The sequence below is a fragment of the Phodopus roborovskii genome, unplaced genomic scaffold (assembly GCF_943737965.1).
Source record: "Phodopus roborovskii unplaced genomic scaffold, PHOROB, whole genome shotgun sequence".
In the NCBI taxonomy this organism is placed as follows: domain Eukaryota; kingdom Metazoa; phylum Chordata; class Mammalia; order Rodentia; family Cricetidae; genus Phodopus; species Phodopus roborovskii.
The window spans coordinates 45593973-45614599 of NW_026126511.1; the positions used below are offsets into that span (position 1 = coordinate 45593973).

General features: G+C 38.9%; 1 protein-coding gene across 1 annotated transcript in view; it reads right to left on the bottom strand.

Moving 5' to 3' along the window:
* Kctd9 (potassium channel tetramerization domain containing 9) overlaps positions 1-20627 on the bottom strand; it is a 29188-nt gene that overhangs the window by 2644 nt on the left and 5917 nt on the right. Inside the window, exons 2-11 of the mRNA XM_051195462.1 lie at positions 17614-17735; positions 15898-15941; positions 12943-13039; positions 12259-12317; positions 11939-12067; positions 6247-6314; positions 6053-6148; positions 5218-5367; positions 1836-1941; positions 926-1059 (exon numbers count right to left, since the gene is read on the bottom strand). Coding sequence (XP_051051419.1) covers positions 926-1059; positions 1836-1941; positions 5218-5367; positions 6053-6148; positions 6247-6314; positions 11939-12067; positions 12259-12317; positions 12943-13039; positions 15898-15941; positions 17614-17735 — 1005 coding nt within the window. The remainder of the gene's footprint in view (positions 1-925; positions 1060-1835; positions 1942-5217; positions 5368-6052; positions 6149-6246; positions 6315-11938; positions 12068-12258; positions 12318-12942; positions 13040-15897; positions 15942-17613; positions 17736-20627) is intronic.

Sequence of the window (20627 nt, forward strand, 5' to 3'; positions counted from 1 at the left end):
GTAGCTATTTAAGTTTAAATGAATTAAAAGGAAGTAATTTTCTTTAGAACAGTGTCTCGGTTGTACCAAATTCAAATGTTCAATAACTATGTGGTTAGTTAGCCTGTGTAGTCAACACCACAGATACACGCACACCCCTCAATGCGGAAAGTAGCATTTGGCAGCACTATGTAGACAACAGCCACGTAGCCAGGTATGGAGGCACACACCTATGATTCCAGCATTTGCGGGGGCTGAGATAAGCACATCATATATAGCCTGAGCTACATAATAGGAGTTCTTATATGCAAACAAACAAGCTACCTAAATTTATATACCAAGAAGACATATAGAATACAGGTCTTATGAAAAATAATAGACAAAATTAAAAATCTCAAGCTGAGATTCAAACTGAACATGATGCCAGGTTACAAAGGGCTTTTCCTGAACTTAATGTTAAACCCTGAAATGATTTACATTTTTTCAAGTAGTTTAAGAAATAATCTGGCCTGTTAAATTCTGTTTGGAATTAAAATTTATGAAAAATGTAGTGTATGCTTGAGCAAGATTCAAGAAAACAGAGACAAATGAAATCCAGGCTGGCTGAGCATCTCATTAGTCTCCCTCCACATCTGAAGTGGTACTTGCACTTAGATAACACATCAGATTTAACGCCAGACCTCAGTCATTCAACAAACAAATGACTCCCCCGCTACCCCGTTTCTTGGGAGGAAGGAGGGGTGTGGGGTCTTACTGTTTATCCCAGTCTAGGCTCACAATCCCAATCCTCCCACTTCAGCTGGGATTACAGGTATGAGTCTCCATGCCCACCTTCAGAATAAACAATGGAAAGGGCAATAGCCTTCCAGCAACCCTGCCATGCTAAGTGGCACTTCACAATTTCAGTAACTCTCATCATTAAACCCCTCAGAGACTGGGGCCTCACCTCCAAGTCGGTTCCTGCCAGTGTTGCCCCTCTGAGATTACAGTTCTTCAGTTTTGCATTTTTTAAGGTGGCAACTCGCAGGTTAATTCCTGTCATCTGACTTCCTTCCATATCCACGCCTTTCAGATTAGCACCTGCAAAACCCAAGGTTTGGAGGAGTTTACCATGAAAATAGTTACAGTTAACCACTGAAAACAAAAAGTTCAAGATGATTTAAGGGAGCAGAATGAGACAAGACCCCACAACTTTTGGAAATAAAATTGAAATCTGTCTTTTACCCAACTTGTAATATAGTCTTCAATGGTGGCAATTTCTTTTATTTTTCTTTCTTCTTTTTTTAAGGATTTTGTTTATTATGTATACAGTGGCCTGCAAGCCAGACGAGGACACCAGATCTCATTATAGATGGTTGTGAGCCACCATGTGGTTGCTGGGAATTGAACTCAGGTCCTCTGGAAGAGCAGCGAGTGCTCTTAATCTCTGAGCCATCTCTCCAGCCCCGACAATTTATTTTCTTATGGCATGAAATGAAACATTTGAACAATACTTTTGAGGAGAGAAATCAATATTGTCTTTTGATAATTAGCATTTTTCTAACATGCTTCTGTAAAATCATGATCAGGGAGACAAGCACCATGTCACCTAAATCCAAGTAAATTAAATGCCCAATTCACAAACAACGAAACATACTGCAGGGTAAACTGAAATTCTTCATTTTTGTCAACATAAGAATATTTTATTCTCTTTGAAAGTTCAGACACTGATATTTAACTGACTGGGACCCTAGTAAAGCGACTCTCCAGTTATGGCCTCAGAGGAAGCTCCACCCACAGCCTTCATGTTTCACCTCTAACAACAACTTTTAGTTAATGGTTTCCTTCTAGGTAGGAACAGGCAGAAAGGCTCTCACCCTCTAAGTTGGCTTTAAGACCGGAAGGATCCTCAAAATTACAGAGCCTCAGGGATGCGCCTTCTGCGTTTGAGCAGAGCATCTTGACCCCCTGGAGATTTGCACACTGTGAACACAAGAGTCCCGGCTATAAGGGTTAAACTTGATAATATCTGTGCAAGCAATAAGAAAGAAATTAATAGGAAAGGCTCAAGTCAACACATCTGCAATTCGTTATTTTCTGTTTATCCTGAAGATGCCCTTAATGAAACCCAGTAAGAACTGAGAACTTTTGAAAGAACTACATTAAAAGAAATAAACACCAAGTCCACTTTGCATAGAAAATGACTTCAGATAAAGCTGTGCAATCTGAACTATGACAGACTATTTCTATCTTTATAAATACCCATAGACATCACAAAATAATGTTCAAAATGTAAGTAAAAAGAGGAAGACATAAACTCAGGGGATAGAGTTCCTTTTCCTAATCATGAAAGGAATAAAAAAAAAAAAAAAAAAAAAAAAAAAAGACATTCTTGGCATCCCATTCCAGAAGCCAGGACATTAATGCCACCATTTGCCCCATTACTTATCTATACAACACTAACTACCTGTTCCTTAGTCTCTCTGTGTCAACCACTGCTCTATGGCATTTCCAACCCTGAGCACAACGCACAACAAGGAGAGCAGAGCGTGAGAAACTCATGTGTGAGTTTAAGTGTTAAGTCATTGCTTTCAAGGACTGCAGTATATGAAGTACTTATCAAAATGACAGGTGTCTCTGTAAAGTTGATATTAAATGCTTCTTCATAATTGTGACAATCAAAACAAGCTGAGTGTGTTAAAATTTACAATGCAGAATATATATGATAATTGTTTTTTGTGTAAAATCCTAAGACTGATCAAGTTATAACCATACTTATCAAGGAGTATCTTTGTTTTATAGGTGCAGTTTTACTCAACTCAGCTTATAGTCACTTCCAGTAAAAGGAAACAAGACAGAGGTCATTCCACCGACCGCCAAAGGATAAATACTTGCTTACTCCCATCTTTCCATGCCTGGACCCTAATGAGGAAGTAGGGAAGGTCTGCCAAGGTATATGGTATGATAAGGACATTAAGAGATCAAAATAACTAAAGGATGACTATATATATATATGTATATATATATATATATATATACATACATATCATGAGATATGCAATTGAATGTCACTGCTTTTGCTTTTTTCTCTATTAATACTCCTAAATAAGACATATGAATTATACCCAGATTTCCCAGGTAATTCTACAGTAAAAGTCTACATCCAGGGCTGTGTTCTAGGATCTCATGAAATAGGAAATACAGGAGAAATTATGGTAAAATTTTCCATCTTTAACCATGCAACACTTCAGGTTATCATTTCTGAGAATGTGCAATTCAGCTAGTTAACACCAGCACTATAGTTATAAGAACTGTCTTGCATTATCAAGAGAGGCAATGTGTTTTGGTGAAACCAGTTATGTCATTTACTGTTATTTTAAAAATATATGATATACTTCTTAAGTGACATTTATCTTTAAGAGATAAAATTCTATGTATTTTGAGCACACACACACATATATATTGAAGTAATGTGCTGTGTAAAATATTCTGTGGTGAAGTACAAATAAAAGAAAGTTGACTGTATGCTAGTTAGTGTTTGCTAAGGTTAATGGCCAAAGATAAAATGGTGATTCATTGCATTATTAAATTTTATAAATACTTGGTATTTTCCAAATAAAACAGTACTCTTAAAAAGAAAAATAAATACAAAGAAAGCACATTTTAGATTCTAGTACCCACTCTAATAACTGGTTCCTGGCCTTTGGCAAGTCTCTAGGCTACAGATTATCAGCCTATAAAACAAGATCAAACTAAGCAAGAATTCCAGTCCTTGGTACTCTAGGTTCCCATCAATGCACAAGGCTGTACTGGGAATATGCTGTGGAGACAAGAGTGAATCATCTGCGTTTGTGGAGCCAGATAAGTAAAAAACCGGCAAAGGATGCAGAAGAAACACCCTTGGCATGATGCAAGGTATCGACTCCTCAACAGTGATGGCAACAGGGACCACCTATGGTTTACAGTCAAAGTGGAGGGTATCTCCATAAAGGTTCAGGGACTTTGATGGAAAGAAGCAAAATTATAAACTGGGTGAGAAGTTCAACAAAAAGTGGGAGCCCTAAGGGCACCCTTTGAGGCAGAATGCTCAACACATACCATGTTTTATGGACATTGTAATATTCGTGGCTATTAATCAATGGCCACCTTCAAATGCCAAAGGCAGTGAGAAGTTAGCTTTGACCCTCATAGCTTACAACTTAGCACCACTCCTCGATATAAACCACTTTTATTAGCAGTAATTAACGTATATTCCTATAACAATTCACTTTATATACTGGCCTTCGCATCCACTATTTAATGTAGGCAGAATGAGAATCTTGAGTCCTAGTATACAGAGAACATTATGTCTCAGTTCATAAAAATACCTTAATTAAACAGATCAAAATTAAACCGTTATTTTGAAGTGACTGAATCTGTCTTTATCTTTTTCTTTCCCTACCCAAACCAAGCAGTCTTCCAACATTTCAATGAAGGCTAACTCCTTGAAACTTGTCTTTATGCTGTTAGTCTATGTCTTCTGCCTATTTTGAAACTGGACCATTCAGCCTGAGGTAGAACAGAGAGAGCAGCAGTATTCAAATTGTGTATTGGCTTTGTTTTTTCATTAGAGTTGATATAGAAGTTGTGGTAAACAGGCTGAACTAATGAGCAAAACCAATAAATGACTATCAAAAGCAAAATGCTATACCTGGTGCAATTAATTAACAAAACAGACTAGAACCCTGAGATAAAGAATTTGTTATTGGCTCTTTATGTATCCTCTAATCCCAGAATAATTCAGATAACTACTAAATACATTAACATGCAAAACATATATACACATGTTCACATATATGTAGAAAAGGGAAGAGCACCATCAAGATGCTAACTTCCAGAATGTCCACCACACCCAGTTTAGACCCCTCCTCCAGATATTTCTAGTCATTACCTTCCCATTCACAAATGAGGCTTAATGGATTTCACGTTCTTTCTGGATTTACATGTAAGTTGGCAAGTAATACAAGTTCTGACAAATTTAGTTTCCTACCTAGGGGAGCTCAGGACCTCATTTCAGAATTTAACCTTTTAGGTCTATATTTCACAAAGAATATGAATAAAATCAACCCATTTCACCTTTAGACTCTCTAGTGTCAGCCACACAGTCAACTATCTGTGTTGAAGTAAACATTCTGTAAGAAACATACAATTCCTGCTTTTGAGAATACTCAACAAACTAAATTTTAATTTTCCTTATGACTAAAGAACATCGATTCTTACGTCAAGCACTGATCCAGAAAGATCAGCTCGTTCAAGATTAGCACAGCAGAGATTTGCATGTGCGAGGTTGCATCGGCTTAAATTGGCCATTTTGAAGTTAATATATCGAAGGTCCAAACGGGAAAGATCAGCACCACTGAAGTTTAAGCCCTGGAATTAAAAAGCAGACTGTCATGATGCTGGAACTGGCTGTCTGAACTGAGTTTAATTATGGTAACTAAGCACTGAGATTTTCGGAAGCCATTGGCCTTTTCCATCACTTGGAATTTATTATCAGCATAAACAAGCAGAACTGAGAGTACATGGTGTTCATGGATTTCATGGGTTCTCATAAAAGAAATCGTATCTCCACATATTAGCATAAAGCTGGCTACAGTACACTGAAGGGTGGACATCCTAGAGTGGGACCATAGTCTGTCATATACCTGCTGATAGCCACTACTGTGATAAACTGGACAGCAATCATTTTACTAATTCTAAAATTCAGTCATCTTATTTAAGGGGAGTAAAGATGCATACTGTGGTGTCTTCAAAATCTGTAATGCTTTAAAACTCAAAAGTGTCTGCCACTCACCAACTATACATATGGTAACTGTGCGCACAAACTTCAAAAACTGCTACATTTCCCATGTTACTCAAGGACTGCTACACAAAGCACAATTACAACAATAAAAAAAAAAGGTTATTCCATCTCTTCTGCAATTAAATCAAAGCCACAGATCATAATTAAACTGCATCTTGCATTTTAAAAAAAGGATGCTCAGAAAGATCATGGAACCACTATTAGGTCTGCAGATGTGCCTCGGCCATGCAGTGAACCACTGGCTTCAGTTACCTGGCATCGCAGCTCTGACTTCGTTGGAGTGGCCAGCAGAAATCGAACAAATTCCTTCCGAGATATAGGTGAGTGATCCTCTGGTGGTTGGGAATTCTTCAAAAAGATAGTTAAAAAAAAAAAAAAAAAAAATCAATGGGGTCTTTGGGGTGATGAGTAGGATGAATGTAATATTGATCAAGATAAATTCTCACCTTTATGGCCACCTCTAGGTGTTCAATCAGTGAGTCAATACCAAAAAACCTGGCTTCTTCTAGCACACCTAGCAAAATACAAAGCATGTGACTGGCAAACAGAAGGATTCATTTTGATATTTATGTAACTTTTTTTTCCTGTTAAGCTCTCACAATAGTGTTGAGACTCCACAAGTTGGCTTATTTGCTTATCTGTGTATGTGTGTGCTTGTGTGTACACATGGGTGAAACCTAAGGACAAGCTTAAGCGCCACTTTCTCAGGTGCTGACCACCTTTTGTTTGAGAGAGTGTCTCTCATTTGCCTGAAACCTCACTCAGCAGGCTGAGAGAGCTCTGCATCTAGTGTCTAAGGCTCCTCCTCCTGTCTCAGCTCTTGCTGGGACTACAAGCTCAGGCTTCCGTGCCCAACTTCTTAAGTGGACCATTAACCTACTCCAGTTAATCAAATTTGAGTCCTGACACTTACAAGGCAAGCATTTTACTGGTTGAATCGTCTTCCCTAGTTAAAGAGAAGAAGCTTCGTCAATAGCAACAAGTTGTGGTTTAGAATGCTCCTACAGAATGTTGAAAAATATTTTGAAAACATGTTTTTTTATGAGGCAGATTTGGATATACTCTCATCACTTGGGATTGGACACAGGAGGATCCAAGGTTGGGGGACAGTCTGGAACAGAGTTTTCCAGAAAGTCTGGGTTATACTGTGAGACTGAAAAAAGAAAAAAAAAGAAAAGAAAAAAAAAAAAAAAAAAAACAAAAAAAACCAGAAAGCTAATAATTACAACAAAATCTTGGCACATTTCTAGATTCTGATGGTAGTTAAGTAAGCCATTAGCAAAAAATCTTAACACTATATAACAATAATCAATTTAGTGGTGACTTTACTGAGAATCAAATGACTTTACTGTGAATCAAATTAAAAACAATTAGTTCATTTAATCTTAACAATTCATCTACTTTATTAACAGAATGAATAACTGATTAGGTTTGCTATAAATATCACAGTGAGTCAGAAAATGATAAAAATGAGTAACAGCTTAAGTCAAATTCACAAAATAACTCAAAAGTGTAATTCAGACACTTACAATTTATTTCTAAATGGCACAGGGGATTTTGTGGATCACAAGCTTTGCTCAGCATGGTTAAACAGGCACACACCTGCATGTGCTTTAGAAGACTCTAATTAGAGTACAAGGTAGCTCTATGGTCCACTTGAGGACTATTACTCAGGTGGCTAAACTCACTCAGGAATTACAAAACCAACAGAATAATCCCTCCCTTCTGATTCTAAACTAATAAGAAAGGCCAAGCAATAAGATGAGAGGAAGAAAATAATCTCCTCTGGGAAAGTCAATTTCCATTTCCAACCATACAACTGAAGAGCAAAGCTCAGAGCGGCACCCACTCACAAGCAACCTGGCACGTGCCCCCGCCCAGCCTCAGGCGCACACTCACATGTCCCCGCCCAGCCTCAGGTGCACACTCACGGGGTCACATGTCCCCGCCCAGCCTCAGGTTCACACTCACGGGGTCACATGTCCCCGCCCAGCCTCAGGTTCACACGCACTGGGTCACATGTCCCCGCCCAGCCTCAGGTGCACACTCACTGGGTCACATGTCCCCGCCCAGCCTCAGGTGCACACTCACTGGGTCACATGCCCCCGCCCAGCCTCAGGTGCACACTCACGGGGTCACATGTCCCCGCCCAGCCTCAGGTGCACACTCACTGGGTCACATGTCCCCGCCCAGCCTCAGGTGCACACTCACATGTCCCCTGCCCAGCTGCAGGGCTCCTTCCCTATGTCCCCCACAAGGAGCTATGCAGGTATAAATCCTTATAAAAATCAGAATAAAGAGGCTGTCTTGGCCTCACTCTCAGTTCACTAAGACCTTTTGGGTAAATCAGACCCTGTTGGAGAATATGGTATGGTTTCCTTTCTAATTATAGATTTAGAATTAAACTTTACAATATCCAGAAACATCCACAAAACCCCACATTCAGACATCTGAAAGGACACCCATCTATTTTCCACTAGCCCCAATAACACCTGTACTTGAACTCTTTCCACTACTCTACTTCTGCCTTAGAAAAATTACTATCGATTATTTTTAAAGTATTAGATGGCCTGGCAACATTATAAAAATGTCTGGGCGGAAACTGTACTTATTCAAAATGATGTATAACATGTATCCAGGAGTGTTCTTCACTCACAGACATGAGAGGATAACTACACAGAGCATGGCTCTCAGAGGAAGTGACTGGTTCCTGTGACAACTACTGACCTCCGGGATGTAAACTTCTGAACTAATTTGTGGGAAGAGCCTGGATGTCTGGGAAAGCATGGTACATGAAGTTTAAGAAACAATACTGCTGGAAGCTCAGAAGACCAGACTGGTAGGAATACAGACAGTGAAGACCAGTTCATGAGACTTAGCATTCTACTGGGTTAGCATACAAGTCATTCATATATCCTGGCAAAGAATTCCCATATTCTGTCCATGACTCAAGAATTTGAGTGAGGCTGAGTTTTAAAACAATGGGCTAATTAATTAGCCTGCTGGAGGGAATATCAAGACAGTATAGCATCCAGACTGTATCCCAGGCAGCAGCTACTCAGCCTGGCTTCTACTGAGAACTGGAAGCACAAAACATAAAAGGAAGACTTGAACACCAGTATTTTGGCCAGAAAAAAAAAAAAAAAAAGAATGTATATAACTTTGTAAATGAGGAGGGCAGGTGGATGAAGAGATTAGCACCATCTCAAAGAGATCAAGTATTTCAATAGTGGACTTCTCAGGAACTGACTCACCACCACGGGATCATGGACACAAAGGTCTGACTTAATTTTGTTTTGAGAAGACAGGTACAGTGAGCAAAGTGTTTTCTCAGATCCAGCCATGCAGGTTTTCAGCACACACTCCATGCCATAGTCTAAGGTTTAACCTTCCTAATGTTCGACCATTTAATGCAGTCCGCATGTTGTGGTGAACCCCAATCATAAAATCATTTTTGCTGTTACTTCATAACTATGATTTTGCTACTGCTATGAATCATAATACCTGATATGCAGATGGTCTTAGGCAACCCATGTGAAAGGGTGGCTTGACCCCTAAAGGGGGTTGCAACACACAGGTTGAGAATCACTGGTCTAAGGGGACCCAGCTAACATTGAACTGGCAGTAGATATCCACACAACGCTGTTCCTGCATGAATATAAAATTCCAGGATTCTAGGGTCAGAGGTTTCTGTCCAGATTTCAAAAGCAGGCAGTTAGAGGTTCAGGAACATGGTGCTGTCTGCCAAGGAAAGCTGCCAGTGGTGAGCAAAGCCAGCCCAGGAAGAGAGGCCATGAGCAAAACAAAGGGCACAGAACAGAAGGGGACACTTAAAGATTTGGGAGTTCACATTATACGCCTTAGATGCTGTCAAACACAGAGCTAAAGGATTTAATGGCTGCCTTGCTCGGTTAGTTCCTACATTTGAATGAGAAATGTTAATGAGGAAATGTTCCATAGGCTCAAGTATTTGAACATTTGTTCCCCAGATGGCGGGCGGTGCTATTGGAGAAATTGTGGCTCCTTTAGAAGAGGGTGCCTTGCTGGAGGACGGCTTTGAGAGTTTATAATCTGATCTCATTTCCAGGGCACTCTCTACTCTTGTCTGTGTTTGAAAATGAGATCTCTCAGCTTCCTGTTCTAGCTGTCTGCTGCCATGCCCTCCTGCCATGAGCCACAATGGATTCTCCCTCTGGAACTGTAAGTTCAAATCAACTTTTCTTCCTTCTCTGAATTGCTTCAGTCATTATCACAGCAACAGAGGAGTAACCAACAGAGCCCCTATCCTCTTTTCTGTGCTTCAATTCTTTGGGAATAGGGGTGCTTATTCTTGAAAGTATGCAATTTTAGTTTTGATTGTTTGGGGGGCTCGTTGTTCGGGGGGCTTTCAACTAAGAGACTGCTTAGCGTCTCAGTAGGGACACCACACAGAGTTGAGCTTCTGAACAATGTTGCAACTGATAAGAATAGGAAGTTGTGAAGCTGGACAATGAATTTGCAATAAGCCTTTGGGGACCTAGGGCAGAATGTTATGTGAAAGGATCCCACAGACATAAACAGTGAATGTTGATCTGCTGTTGGTGTTAGCATTTTGGAAGGTTCTGAAATTTAGGAAGTGGGGCCTCACTGGAGGAAGGAATTAGTGAGGTATAGCTTTAAGAGAGATGGGCTGGAGAGATGGCTAGGCTCCCAACCAAAAGAGACCTGGCCCTCACCCCCTCCACACCCTCTGCTTCCTATAGGCCATGAGACTTAAGTACCTCTTCTAGCATACACTACTACTGCCATTATGTCCTGCCAAACCACATGGAACTTAGCAACTTCAGACTTAATCCTATGAAACTGTGAGCCAAAACGACCCTCTTTAACCATGCACTGGTCAGCTCCATCATTGCTGTCGCCAAATACTAGACAGCAGCAACCTAAGGGGAGGAGACACTTATTCAGGCTCCCATTTTTCAGGGATACAACCCATCACGTAGAGTGCACAAGGCAGCTTATAGGACTGGAGCAGCAATAAGACTTGTTTGTATCTCAGCAGCAGACAGGAAAAACCTGGGTAGTACTTTCAAATGCAAACCCCAGTGGCCTAAGCTCACTAGCTAGACTATATATCACCTATACGTCACTAAGATTCCATACTCTTCTTCTAAATCAGCACTACCACATGGGAGCCAAGTGTTCCAACACAAGCCAGTGGGGGACACAGCACATTAAACCCGTAACAAGTTGTCTCCGCAGGTATGCAGAAGTAACTACACCAATGAGCAATCATGTGGCCCACAAACTGCCATGCTCCCCACAATACTGCAAGTACTGACACAGGCCAATTTCATTCACTTGGGGAGTACTATGGCACACCCAATAAAAGGTAGGGCCTAACGACAGGTCCTTAAGTCACTGGAGCCATGCCCTCAAGAGGGAATGTGGGACCCAAGTCTCTGTACTCACAATCAAGATATGACCATTGTGTGCTCTACCACACTAAGCCACGGTCTGCTGCCCTCACCAGATGCTGAGCCAGTCAAGTCCACCAGACCTTAGCTTTGACCTCCAGAGCTGTGAGTTAATAAATCTTCTCTTTATAACTCACATACAAAGTAGTTCACTTTGTAATACACAGCCAACTAATACAGAAACCTGCAAGCTCTCAAATACATAATCACTACGGCCTCTAGAAATTTCAATCCTGCTAATTTCTATATGCACTACATAGAAATTACTGGGTTTCATCTAGATCATGATGAACTTCCATGAACCTTCACAAACATCCTGTGGTGCAGGTAGGGCTGAGAGAATCTTAATACTCATTTTTCAAAAGGGTCTTAGAGAAACTTGCCCCAAGCTAATTTTCTAAGAAATGCAAAATTGAAACAATACTACAATCAAGATTCAAAACCTTTGTCTTACCTTCTGATCATACTACTCAATATAGTAATAAGTCCCATTTCATTCACAGAAAATAATACAAACCTATAAAAGCCCCTTGTGACAGAATCTAAATCCACTTAGAATGTGAATAAAAAAGGCATGAGCTACATGAATATAAGCAAAGATAACCGGTCAGAAAGACTACCTATCTGTACTGATACCTACACTCCCAAACTTACAGTACTCGCATATGTGTGAAAAACTTACCCAATAAGTTAATGCCATCGTTTACAATGAGCTGTCCATGACGTAAGTAGTTCAAAATGGGTTCAAAGTACTCAGGACTTCGGTCAATTAAGAAAGCTCCTCTATGATCTTGCTTATTGCCCCAGACACCTGTGATATCATTTTAATGGAGAAATCCCCCCATACACAAAAATAGTCAGAATTTGTGGCAGGAAAAAAAAAATCACATAATATACCATCAAATCTTTACTCCCATAAAAATTGTTCCACTCCATTCCATAGCTACAAAGTCAGCTCTGATGAAAAAGGACCACCAAGGAAGTGACAGTGTGTCTACTCACCTTTGTCCTTGAACATGTGCGCCAGCATACTGTCGGGCTCTTTATTCACTAAAGTGCTCCTAAGAATTCAGGGAAAAAAATTGATTTCTCCATGTGTCTTTATAAACAAACATATTTAAGTCAAGAGTACACGAGTTCAGCTGTTCTCTCAAAGAGATGCATGCTACAACCTGGTAGGAGCAATGCTGGGAAACAAAAATGTGCAGTGAGTTGCCAAAATCCCTTCTAATCTGGCAATTCCTTTGATTTAATGCTGCATTAATATCTTTTCATTTAAATACTAGCAAGACATTTTATTACAATATTCTTGACCTTATATTATCTGATGGATTTAAATTGTTGTTTCTAGAAATACTGCTAACTTCTATGCACCATCCATGTGTATTACTATATCTAAAAAGTAAAATTTAAAGCTGAAATGATGCTTTATTTATTTATGCTTTCTCTGGAATGAAAGGTAACTTCATCTAATCTTTTTTCTTAAAAAACTTGCTAAAAATAGTTTCACATCACATAATATTCTTAAGAAGCATTTGAAAATCTTGTATGAAAATTGAAGGAAACAGTACATAGTCACTTTTACTCTGTTATACTCTTTTAAGATACACATGTATGCGCTTGTGGACACACGTGAACACACACACACACACACACACACACACACACACACACACACATCCCTACCTTGTTGTAGTAAAATATCGCCCTCCTACATTTAATGTCAGCCAGTCTGTGTGGGATCCTAGTAATCCTCCAGGTGGTTTAGAATCTGTCTGAGGATCTAGAGATGACATATAAAAAACAACAACTATTAAGATAGAAGATTTCTAAAAGCAAAGCCCCATAAATATATCAAAGTGCTCAAACAGCCACAACAATGCAACCAAAGAAAGAGTCTAGTAAGCTGCTTGACTAAGAGGAGAAAAGTCCTTTGATGATCAAGAATAGTCACTTAAGACCAGATTTTTGTTTTGTTTTGTTTTGGTTTTTTTGTTTTTTGAGACAGGGTTTTTCTATGTAGCCCTGGCTGTCTTGAAAATCACTCTGTAGACCAGGCTGGTCTGGAACTCACAGATCTGCCTGCCTCTGCCTCCCGAGTGCTGGGGTTATGACCAGCTATAACCAGATTTTTTTTTTTTTTGTTGCCACAATTTATGTCAGAACAAATAGCCCAAATAAGCAAAGTGTGGATCAACAATTTTTTTCTAAGACTTTATTGTGAAACTCACAAAAATGTACATGTTTAAAGTTTATAATTTGATAAAATTGATGTGATTCAACATCTGACTTTCAAGTACAGAGCCATAAACTGTTACAGCATGCATGATGCTGGAGAAAACTGGTCTTAAAGACTCTGGGAAGAATCTACTAGAGGTTAAGTGTCAGACAGGCAGGCACTGGAGAGAATGGTGTATGCACTGAAGGAAAGTATTAAGTACCCTTGGAAAGGGAAATGTCAATGGAGCTTCAGAAGAAAAGACAGTATACAATGGATGTACCTTCTGACAATACGGAAGTACAACTACTTTTTAAACAAAACTACTTTTATAACAAAAAGAAGGCAAGAGGCTATCCAAAAACTGTTAAGCTGTTGGCAGACCCTATTGATAGTGAACATTATGATTACTCCTCTGAAATTTTTATGTGGTTTTGAGTGGGATGGAGTGGATGACCAATAATGTTCCATCACTCTGTGTTCTTGGAAATCAGGATTACTGATATGGAAGACAGGAGACAAAGTCAAGACAGAGGAAAGTAAGTAAAACTTAATCCTGGGTATACCCCGAAAGATGCAGTATGAACCCATAAGATATTTTATATCATATTGCATGGCATAAACATATCATCTTATAGGCTAAACTTCATAGCATATATTATATAACATAACATGTGAATTTTAACTCTAGCTACTTATATACATCCAACTCTAGCCATCAAAAGGCCTTTTAGTGATTATATACCAGGCTGCATCTTGAACATGACATCAGTCATAACCTTAATGTTTCAAATCTGTGGTTAAAAAAAAAAAAAAAAAAAAAAAAAAAAAAAAAGACTAAGTTGAATACCTATGACACTACAGAGTGAAGAAACCATAAAGACTAATGAGATTAGGTTTAAAGACAAATAGGTTTTACTGGCAGATGAGACATTTGGGGCAACAATATATGCAGAGGATAAAATCTATCAAATATTCTTAAGTTTAAGAAGTCACAGGAAAGAGCTGGTCTTGCAGAGCCAAAGCTGCAGGATCTCCAATACACAGGGCAACAACAGAATAGCTAAGAGGTGTTCCGGTGAGGGTCCAGCATGGATAAGGTAGTAGAAACCAGAGGCCTAAAACCAGACCAATGATGTTTTGCAATGAACACTGGCAAGTAAAGATATAAGGACAAAAGGGTTTACAGTGTGACTCACTGAGTCACACTATAGCTTCCATGATGAGATTTTTTTTCCATTTTTTCTTTTTTCTATTAAATTTTATTTTATTTTGGTGGGTGGGGCTGTAAAAACAGATACAAAGGGATGAGAAATGAATGGGAATGAAATGTATGATGTGATAATCACAAAAAAAATAAATAAAAAGAAGACAGGAATAAACAAAAATCCTAGTAGAATTTATTTTGTTACTTTTTTTCCCTCTCTTTGCCTTTTTCTGGCTTTAGGGGATTGAACTTAGGCTTTCATACATAGCAGACACTGGTTCTATCATTGAACTAAATCCCAGTGTAACTATTACTTGATGAATAACTGTTTATTGCTAGTATGCAATCGATCAGTCCAGTAACCACTTCCTGTCAAGCCAATGGATACATAATGATGGAGAAAAGATTGTCTCATAGTTTAAGGTGGTGACAGAAGAGGCTACATGTTAATTTCCTAGTTGGTTTTTTGAGACAAGAGTCTCATCATAATGTAGCCTTGGCTGGCCTGGAGCTCACTAAGGAAAAGGCTGGCCTAAAACTCACAGAGATCCACCTGCCTCTGCTTCCTAAGTGCTAGGATCAAAGGCAAGCTATACCCAGCACACTTTTTAATATGGCTACTACCTCAGTCAAAGCCTCTAGGAATCCCCTCATCAAAAACAATGACTGTGATGTTTTAAGAATGCTTAAACACATGCCCATGGGTGATTATAAGGACAAAATAAAACACCTTTAAAGAATATTTGCTTACTTATGTATTAGATCTTTTCTTTTGAGATATTCAACTATATAGTCTTCTTTCCACTGAAGCCAAGTCATGGTTTCAGTGTTAAGATTTGATCAGCAGTAAAGAACTGTCAAACACTATGCAAGGGAATACACGGTTACAAGTAAGTAATATACCAGAAGAATTTCTACCAGTCACTATCAAAGTCAAGTTGTAAATAGTTGTTTCTCATGTCTTATGTCACATATGTCACAAATGTATAAATCCAGCAAATCTTAAAGGAATATAAAAGAGGAAATATATACACTAGAAAATAATTATACTTCAAATTATAAGTGTAATTTGACATAAACTAAGTGAAGAATAAAAAAGAATGTGAGTTTGGTCATCATTAATTTTTCTGTTAAGTCATATAGCTCCTTTTAAGTACTTACCATCTCATGTTTTTTATTATGGCAAATAAAGCTGGGATTTAACAAAGTCACTTACCAATAAATGGTTCTCCTTCACACACAAACAACACATCATCATCCCTGGGAAAACCAAAATTTAAAAAGCCACAATCAAAATCTAGAAAATACATTAACTGGCTGATGACTGTCTGAACTATTCCTTAGGGCAATATAGGTAACAGGCTTTCTCACCAATCTACCCACAAGAAAACTGTTTGCAGTGCTCTGTCTAACCGTGATTAAATCAAAATTCAAGCACAATCAATTCTGTATATCAAAGTATTTTTGAAATGGAAAAAACAAAGCTCACTATCAAATTTTGTGAATGTGGCCTTATATTAATTGAAGAATGTACTATTTTAGGTTCAAAAGACATGAATGAAGCCAAGGTGATTTTATTTTATTTTAATTTAACTCTAAATAAATCATTGAATTACTTTCTCAAATAATTAGCATCTGAGTGCCTTAGAAATTAAAATAAACTGTTATATTAAATCTTGGAAAAATGAAACCCTAAGCAACTCTGTTATATATACTCACTATATCTACCATGACTATGTTTAAATATTTCAGGTCACCTATACTCTTGGACTACAGTGTGGTCTCCTCCCTATAGTCTCCTCAATGACCGGAGACACTACTGTAAGGCAAAAAACACTGTGCAAGCCTTAGATACTTCTGTCACAGTCACAACCACCTGTCTTACAGGGATCATTTTGTGGATCAACATAGAAATGCTTTGGGTCTTTCTCAGGAATAGAATTTATGACTGAAAATGAGGATGATGTATAACATTCAATGATGTTGGACAAGTATCCATTGGAAACAGAGGTAAGAAATTCTAATTTATTTAGACTTGCATTTCAATTTGTATTTTCTACTTGCTCACTTTGCCAGTTAACATTTCTAGATTAGCATGGAAGTCTGTCCTCACAGACAAAGAGCAACTGCTTACCTAAGACCTGGATAAGGCCCTTCACATCTCAGTTGCTAAGTCTCCTTGTTTAAAATGAAGGGACTAGAACCAATTACTTTCAAAGGAAGTCTATTATACTGGAGGGTCAGTCGGGCTGCCCTGGAATTCAAGTGTAGATTTCATCTTCTCATACAATATCATTTTTAATGCATCATGGTCTTCATACCATCATTTAAAAAACTCATGTCCTGCCAACCAAATGAGATAACTCAAGCAAAGCAATCCCATTGCTGTTGTGGTCTCTACCTACAGTATCTCCTTTATCATCTTTATGTTAAGTGACTTCCCTGCCTCAAAGCTGTCTCACTTTGAGGAGTGGATCAAACCTGACACCTGTTTCAAGTGATGATCTATCTACCTGAGACAGTGGAAAAACAAAAAGCAGCTTTAAAAAAGCAATACTGTAGAAGACTCCTGGTGTTAGAATTTTGTGGTACTTAGATAACACCAGTTCCTTGTGATATTTATAATGTTTAAATGAGTTTAACAATAAACAAGCGCACATAAGGGATTTTTTAAATTTTCAATTACACTGAGAAGAAATTCTCAGTGACATATATGACAAAGGCAGACTACCAATATACAGAAATATACTAAAGTTTCTCTATCTGATCAACAGACTTTGAGTCCAAGAAATTTAAATTTCAAACAGCTAATTCCAGACAACCACGTGCCAAAATCCAGCCTTACTAGCAAAGAAACTATTGCACAAGTAAAAGAGCTTAAGAGCAAGAAGTCAAGGGCACACTACTGACAGTTTAAAAAGGTGAAGGTTACCTGATCAAAGCAATGTCATCAATCAGTCCACCTTTCCCATTATATACACTGGTGGCTTTTATGCCGAGTTTACTGCTGGCCACTGAAAGCAAATCAGACAAAGTTCCATAGACAGCAACCACCTGTGAACACACCAGATTAATTTGAACAACATATGCAATGAATATCATCACTGACAACATTAGAGACATCATAGTCCATACAAATTAAAACATCAAAAGATCATGTAAGAGATTCTGAGCCCTGCCTCCTCCTGTAGAAACTCAAAACTAGAGACTAATAACCCTACGGGAGGGAGAGGGAGAGAGGGAGGAAAGACTGTGGGAGTTAGAGGGAATGGAGGACACATGACCCACCAAATCAACTAAGAGGGCTCATATGGGCTCACAGAGACTGCAGTGGTAAGCATGGTGCCTGTGAGGGTCTGTGCCAGGTCCTCTGCATATATGTATGGCTCTTAGCCTGGTGGTTTTGAGATTCCTAACTGTGAGAGCAGGTGTCTCTGACTCTTTTGTCTGCTCTTGGGACTCTTTTCCTCCTACTGGGTTGCCTTGTCCAGGCTCACTATGATGGCCTTTGCCTTGTCTTTTTTTTTTGTATCTTGTTTTGTCCTGTTTGGTTGTTGTCTCTCAGATGTCTGCTCTTTTCTGAAGGGGAATGGAGGGGGAGTGGACTTGGGGGTAGGGGAAGGTGAGCAAGAATTGGAAGGAGTAGAGGGAGGAGAAATTGTCAGAATATATTATATGAGAGAAGAATCTGCTGTCAACAATAACTTTTTTTTTTTTAAAGAAGAAATTGTGGTTAACCAAAACTAATCTAGAATCTTAACATCCAACACTAATTAAGACTGGGACTTAAATTTAGATTAGCATTTTCTATGTGTCAACTTGTTACAAACTCTATGCTTTGTTGCTCTAACTGGTAATGAAAACAGTGGTGTCTACCTAACTTTTATGAGGAAATAAGTTGATGTCTACAGCATAGCAAAGTGCCTAAATGCCTTAAGTCCTTATTATGTTGTTCTTCTATCATTCCTTTGAAGGAATGCCTCTTTTTTTTTTTTAATAGGAATGTTTTCTGCTATTCAGTATATTATTCACTGTATCAACTATCATATAGAAGGTAACAACTTCCCATCTCATTAATTTTTCCAAAAACTATGGTTTTATGAAATCTACTCTTTAGTATCTAGCATTCTGAACACAACACTGCTGGGTTGTATAATAGACTGTTGTGTCCTACAGTGAATCGGATAGGGTCTAATATATAATGATGCATGCAGCTGCATTAGCAGGCAGCTGAGGGTTGGTCCATACATGGCTCTTCAGCTCTCACTGGCTTCCCAGTGGCTGAGATAACCCGGAAGAAATAAAGAACACAACTGCAACCCAGAAGGGCAAAACTCACCACAGCTTGCAAAACGGCCAGCAGAGGAAGAGTACCTCCTTCCTAGAGCTGCACCCTCATCCTCATCCCTATAGCACTAGGAATTTTCTAAGTCCTTCCCTTTTTCCTCTTCTGCCTCTGCTGTATTTTGCATGGCTTTCCTTTGCCTGGCATCCCCTCCTTGCCCTGGCATTAACTTCCTCTCCATAGTTCTTTCATTTCCAATGGCATACTATAAAATGCATACACATCTACTTAAGCTTCTAACTTAAATGTGAGACATTAAGATTTTATATGACTTAGTTTTCTTTCTTTTTTAAATAATGTATTAATTTTAAGTGCACTGGTATTTTGCCTGCATGTATGCCTGTGTGAGGGTGTTGATCCCCTGGAGCTGGAGTTACAGACAGTTGTGAGCTGCCCATGTGGGTGCTAGGAATTGAACCCAGGTCCTCTAGAAGAGCAGCTACTGCTCTTAACCTCTAAGCCACCTCTCCAGCCCTGACTTATTTTTCAAAATCAATAAAATTAAACTGCTGTCCACTTCCATACGATTGAGTTGGGTTTTCCTATGCCTTGGTTGTATTCTAAGGAACAGAAAGGCCACTCACCAAACTCCAGTGCCACAAGGACTACATGAGGATATTTAAATTTTAATTTGATAAGCTTAATTAAAAATTTTTAAAATAAGATTTATTTTATATATGGATACTTTGTCTGCATCTGATCCCATGAGACTACAGTTATAGATAATTGTGAGCCACCATGGGTGCTGGGAATTGAACTCGGGGCCTCTGAAAGAGCAGCCAGTGCTCTTAACCACCGATCCATCTCTCTAGCCCTGATTAATTAAGTTTTAAAAAGAAGTTCATTAGCTGCACTACTCATATGTCCAACAGTCAGTTGTCCCACAAGCCCATGCTCCCACATGTCTACAATCACAGTTTCTACTGGACATGCTGTTCTAAGCAGCAAGATAAAGCAAACAATGCTAAAACACCTACTTTACCCAGGAAACAGCAACTGTAGCAACTAAGTGAAGGGGGGGGGGGTTACTGCTATCTGTGGTGGTTTGAATGAAAGTGACCCCTATGAGCTCATATGATTGCATGCTTAGTTCCTAGTTGATGGAACTGTTTGGGAAGGATTGGGGGGTGTGACATTGTTGGAGAAGGTGAGTCACTGGGGTAGCCTTTGAGATTTTGAAAGTCATGGCATTCCCAGTCTGTGTCTCTTGGTTTTATCTCAAGATGTAAGCTCTCACCTACTGCTCTAGCTCCATGCCTGCCTGACTGCTGCCATGCAGGTCAGGTCATAAACTCTAACCCTCTCAAACTGTAAGCCCCAAATAAATACCTTCTTTTATAAGTTACCTTGGTCATGGTGTCTAATCACAGCAATAGAAAAGTAATCAAGAAAACATATTCCCTGTGTTCAACTTTCCATGAAGTCAACTTTGAACATATATAGATAAACCCCCAAAAACTGACTGGTGAAATCTATTTACAAGATAGTCAAAACTTGATAGGTGCATTTATGTTGCCTGGAAAACCAAGGAATCAAGGTATAAGTTGAGTCCAACCTTTTAATATCAATAAATCAGTTTGAATACAGCAGTAACATAATTA